The sequence below is a fragment of the Dipodomys ordii genome, unplaced genomic scaffold (genome assembly GCF_000151885.1).
Source record: "Dipodomys ordii isolate 6190 unplaced genomic scaffold, Dord_2.0 Scaffold105, whole genome shotgun sequence".
Taxonomy (NCBI): Eukaryota; Metazoa; Chordata; class Mammalia; order Rodentia; family Heteromyidae; genus Dipodomys; species Dipodomys ordii.
The window spans coordinates 4,196,912-4,202,605 of record NW_012267321.1 but is presented as its reverse complement, the minus strand read 5'-3'; the positions used below and the strand labels follow the sequence as shown (position 1 = coordinate 4,202,605).

The 5,694-nt window shown below is 41.7% G+C and overlaps 1 protein-coding gene across 1 annotated transcript; it reads left to right on the top strand.

The window, feature by feature from the left end:
* The first annotated feature begins 4,170 nt into the window (after positions 1-4,170).
* On the top strand, positions 4,171-5,082 carry LOC105994245 (vomeronasal type-1 receptor 1-like). The gene has a single exon (XM_013027658.1). It carries the CDS (start codon positions 4,171-4,173, stop codon positions 5,080-5,082), a length of 912 nt encoding a protein of 303 aa, XP_012883112.1.
* Positions 5,083-5,694: the final 612 nt, after the last annotated feature.

The following is a 5,694-nucleotide window of genomic DNA, read 5'->3' as shown; positions in this document are numbered from 1 at the left end:
CAATTCTATTCCATTGGTCCTGAGGTCTGTTCTTGTGCCAGTACCAAGCTGTTTTGATTACTATGGCTTTGTAGTAGAGTTTGAAATTTGGTATTCATGTTCCTCCAGCACCGTTCTTTCTGTTGAGGATCTTTTTTGGTTATTCAGGGACCTTTATGGTTCCATATGATTTTTTAGATTCCCTCTTCTATTTCCTTGAAGAATGAGGTTGTAATATCGATAGGTATCGCACTGAATTTGTAGATAGCCTTGAGAAGTATTGCCATTTTCACTATGTTGATCCTTCCAATCCAGCATGGCAGGTTTTTCCACTTTCTAAGTTCTGTTTTGATTTCCTTTTTCAGGTTTTAAAAGTTTTCATGATAGAGGTCCTTCACTTCATTTGTTAAGTTAATTCCTAGGTATTTTATTTTTTTGTGGGGCTATTTCAAATGGAGTTGCCTTCCTGATTTCAGCCATGCTCTTCTCATTGTTGGCATACAGAAAAGCCATTGATTTTTGAGGGTTAATTTTATACCCTGATACTTTGCCAAGGTTTTGCATCAGTTTCAGTAATTTGGGAGTAGACTCCATGAGATTCTTTAAATACAAGATCCTGTCATCTACAAAGAAGAAGAGTTTTACTTCATCTTTCCTAATTTGGATCGCTTTTATGTTTGCATCTTGTCTTATTGCTGTAGCTAGGCATTCTTATACTAAATGGAAGAGAAGTGGAGAGGATGGACATCCTTGTGTCCTTCCTGAGTTAAGAGGAAATGGCTTTAGCTTTTCACCATTAAGTACAATGCTGGCTGCAGGTTTGTCATATACAGCTTTTATTGTGTTGAGGAATGTTCCATAAATTCCTAATTTTTCCAGAAACTTCATCATAAAGGGTTGGTTGGATCTTTTCAAATGCTTTTTCTGCATCTATTGAGATAACCATGTGGTTCTTATCCTTGCTCTTGTTGATGTGATGAATTATATGAATAGATTTGTGTATATTGATCCAACTTTGCATCCCTAAAATGAATCATGTTTGATAGTGGTGTATGATTTTTTGGATGAATTGTTGGAGTCAATTGGCCAAACTTTTGTTGAGAAGTTTTGCTTCAATGTTTGCTGGAGCCTGCTGGAAAAGAAAGGGAATCCTGATTTAAAGGGCAAGAATCCTGATTTAAGGACTCAAGACAGAAGATGGGGTCAGAGGTCTGCAGCTCAAGACTGCAGCACCGTTTGTTTTTAACTTTCCCTAATCTATACTGTTAGAAGACAAGACGTAGCATAAAGTTACTATAGTCCAGAAAAACAAGGAAAGTTTAGGTTTACTTAAAACAGAGTGCAATAAAAATAAGACAAGGTCAAATGGTTAAATGTAAAACAGACTATGAAAGCATAGCAAAACAATCCCAGGCACCTGGTGTTTTTCAAGTAAGCCAGTTTTTTGTACGTGCCTTCAAGTAAGCACCAAGGTCAAGATGACCTTTATTGTTGAGCTTTACTGTCAGCTCCCAACAAATGTCCATCAAAGAAATGGGTCTATAGTTCTCTTTCTTTGATGAGTCACTGCCTGGTTTTGTGATGAATGATATGATGCTATCTGGGGCCTCTTAGTTCTTCACAGGCCTTGCCCCAGACCTCTTGGCCCTCCATGGGCCTCTCTTCCTGGGTCTCTCTACTGGCCTGCATTGGTCTGCTGTTCTCCTCCTCAGGCTGTCCCAGGCCTCCTCAGGTTTGAGGCTCAGAGAGGTGCCTTTCTCTCGCATGTCCCTTGGGAGTCTTCCTTCTCTCTCTATCTCTGCCACGGAACTCCCTGACCCATTATATCCAGTGGCCCGCCTCCTAGGGTGCACTTTGATTGCCTGGTCCTAGTGGTCTGGAAGCTGGACAATGATGTCAGAATGGGTGGGACTTCCACTCCACGAGTTCTCACAGCTCATTGAAGAAGCCAGCCTCACAGACTTTTCTGCCTGAGCTGGCTTCAAACTGCAGCTTCAGATCTCAGCCTCCTGAGCTGCTGGGATCACATGCCTGAGAAAAGACACCCCAGTTTTATTTTTAACATAATGTTTTACTAAAGAGAGAAATTGCTTGTTGGATACGAAAGAAAAAATTCCATTAAAATTCACCAAATAGATGTTCCCTGTTCCTCTACTCACTTCTAATGAGACCGTCTTCAAAAGTTTCCCCATATTCCCTGGACTTCCCTTGCCATAGGTCACATCTGTGGGAAATGGTCATGGAAATTCAGTGGTGCTCATCAGTATCCACAATTCTCCAGTGTTTGTCATAGGGAACTTCTGTTCCCCAGGCACACAGTGTCACCACACTTTCAGGTGACATGATGAACACAACCACAGAGGAGATGAGATCATGCAGTCCTGAGCCTTTATCTTGGGGCTCTGTGGCTGAGCAAACATGCTGTGAGCACTGCCTCTGCTTCTCTGTCCTGACAGCCAATTCCTACTGGGTTAGCAGCTATTCTTCTCAGGTAAGTGACAGTAGTAAATGGAACTCATCAAGGAAATGCAGAAGTAACTTTTCTGTAAAATGTGTGTGCTGTGTGGGGCTGGAATGAGGCACATTTCTTGTATTTTGGGAGAAATGATTGATGAGAGTCACAGGCCTATCTCCTGCCTCAGTTAGCAATCTTGGTGCAGCTCCACATCCCTTCGTATCCTGGAGACCACACAGCTTTGTGTGCTAAGGGGTACAGCATTCTCTGCTGAAATGATCTAACACAACTATGTACATACTTTTTACTTTTTAATTTTTGCCAGTCGTGGGGCTTGAACTCAGGGCCTAGTCAGTATTCTTGAGCTTGCTTTTGGCCAATGATAGTACTCTATCACTTCAACCACAGTGCCTCTTCTGACCGTTTCTCAGTAGTGTATTGGATATAAGAGTCTCTGGGATATTTTCTGGCCAAGCTGGCTTTTAACTGCAATTCTCATGTCTCAGCCTCCAAGTGGCTAGGATTATAGGTATCTGCCACCAGCATCTGGCTTCCTTAGATTTCTTAATTATTTGAAATTGCTAGAGTAAATTCAGATTATACTTGTTTGTTGATACACTAACAAGGTGTTTCTTTTATGCACTTTAGTTTGTGCACTACTTGGGTTTCCTTCTCAGTCTACCATATGTCTCTGCTGCTATTCGATGCTGGTGTGAATGAATTAAGACATTGTGCTTTTCACAACCAAGAGTTGCTTTACAAAATTTTAACTGTTTTCATCTGCTTTATCATAAGAAATAATGTTGCTCAGGACTGTAACTCCAGATATTCAGGAGGATGAATTTTGAGGATCCAAGTTCAAAGCCAGCCCAGCAGAAAATCCATGAAGGTATTATCACCAATTCATCACCAAAAAGCCAGAATTGCCTGTGGCTCAAAGTGGAAGAGTATTAGCCTTGAGCAAAACAAGTTCAAGAACAGCAGTGAGGCCCTACTACTGACAAAAATGGGGAAAGTAAAAAGAAATAATATTCCTTATAAACAAAATGTTGGTTGATGTCTCACCATTCTGTCAAGTATCAGTGTATATCACTAATCACGCTATTAATTAAAATAATATTTCCTGGAATTCTTTTATCTTGTTACTTATAGGGCTTAAAATCAGGGCTTAGGCCTGAACCACAGAGTCTGATGGGGACATTTCTGCCTGGACTGGCTTTAAGCTGTGATCCATATGCATCTGGCATTGCTAACATGTTCATATTTGTTTACTTTTCATGCTATTTTTTGTGTCACAATAAAATCCTTAATTTTAACAAAGGATGAGGCAAGAATGCTTGATAAGAAATGTGCACATTATCTTGCCCATGTTATTGTAACCCTTCTGTATGGTATTTTCACAATTAAATAAATACATACATACATAAATAAAATCAGGCTGAGTGCTGGTGGCTCACACCTGTACTCCTAGCTACACAGGAGGCTGAGATCTGAGAATCACAGTTCAAATCCAGGACGGGCAGAAAACTCTATGAGACTCTTATCTACAATAAACCACCGGAAAAAACAGAAGTGGTGCTGTAGCTCAAGTGGTAGAGCGCTGGACTTGAGCTGAAGAGCTGAAGGACAGCACTCAGGCCCAGAGTTTAAGCCCCATGACTGACACTAAACAAACCAACCAACCAACAAACAAACAAATAAATAAATAAATCCATGATTTCCTAGATATGAAAAAGATGACCGAAGCCAACATGCACTTGGGGGTTGCCTTCCTCACTCAGTCTACAGCAGGGTTGTTGGGAAACTCCTGTCTCTTCTGTTTTTACAACTACACCCTCCTCACTGGACAGAATGTGAGGCCCACAGACTTCATCCTCAGCCATCTTGTCTTTGCCAATAACTTGGTTATTTTATCCAAAGGGATTCCTCAGACAATAGCAGGTTTGGGATGGAAGTACTTCCTGGATGATGCCACATGTAAAGTTCTTTTGTATTTCCACAGAGTAGCCAGAGGGGTTTCTCTTAATGCCACCTGCCTTCTGAGTGGCTTCCAGGTCTCAAAGCTTTGCACCAGAAATGCTTGTTGGAAGATCACTACTAGATTCCCCAAGTGCTTTGAATTCTGTGGTTCCCTTTTCTGGGTCCTGCAGCTCCTGGTCAATGTTTATGTGCCTTTGAGAGTGATTGGCCCAAGACACAAACAAAATGTTACTCTGCACATGCGTTATAGATACTGCTCCACAGAAGCAGCCACAACAAAACCATTAGTACAATTGTCACTGATGATTTTACTTACTTCCATTGATGTTATGTGCTTAGTTTTCATGATGTGGGCCAGTGCCTCCATGGTCCTTGTCCTGCACAGACACAAGCAGAGGGTCCGTCACATTCACAGCCGCATTCCTTCCCGAAGACAAGATCACGAGGCCAAGGCCATATGGACCATCCTTATCCTGGTGAGCATGTTTGTCTCCTTCTACTGCCTCTCTGCCATTTTCACTCTTTATATTGGTTTAAATACAAAACCAGACCTGTGGCTGGTGGACACATCTGCGTTCCTGGGTGCATGTTTCTCATTTCTGAGCCCATTTGTGCTCATCAGCAGTGACACTCGCATCACTCAGGTGTTTCTTTCCTACACTGAATAAAAGATTTTCATGATTCACTTAAACAAAGTCATTACATTCCATTTCCTGTTGGTTCATAGTTTTGTTTTTGCAGCAGTGCATTTACACACTGTATTCTGCACTGTTAGGATATAGACTCTAGTACTAGACACCTGCTCTAGTCCTTTTTCACTCTGTCCCTCAGCTCGCCAGCGCAAGACTATTGCTCTACCACTTGAGCCACAGCATCACTTCCAGCTTTTTCTAGTAATGTGGTGCCTAATAATCCAACCCAGGATCGCATGTATGCCAGGCAAGCACTTTACCACTCACCCACCTTCCCAGCTCCCTCTGGTTACTTTTTTGAGCAAAACCTTTGATTTTTAGCCAAGTCAGCCTGAAATTTAATACTCATTTTATGCTTCCTGATGTACCTGGAATGAGAGATGTGAATGTAGATGCTGAGGTTTTGTTGTTTAGATAGCATCTTAGGGAATCGTTTTTACCAAGGCTGACCTATCACTGTAAACATCCCAATCTCACCCTCACACATGGCTGGGATGTCTAGTGTACACCACCACATTCAGCTAGTATTGGAGGGGAGATCTTGTGAACTGTTTTCCTGGGCTGGCTTTGGATCTGAATCCTCTTGAG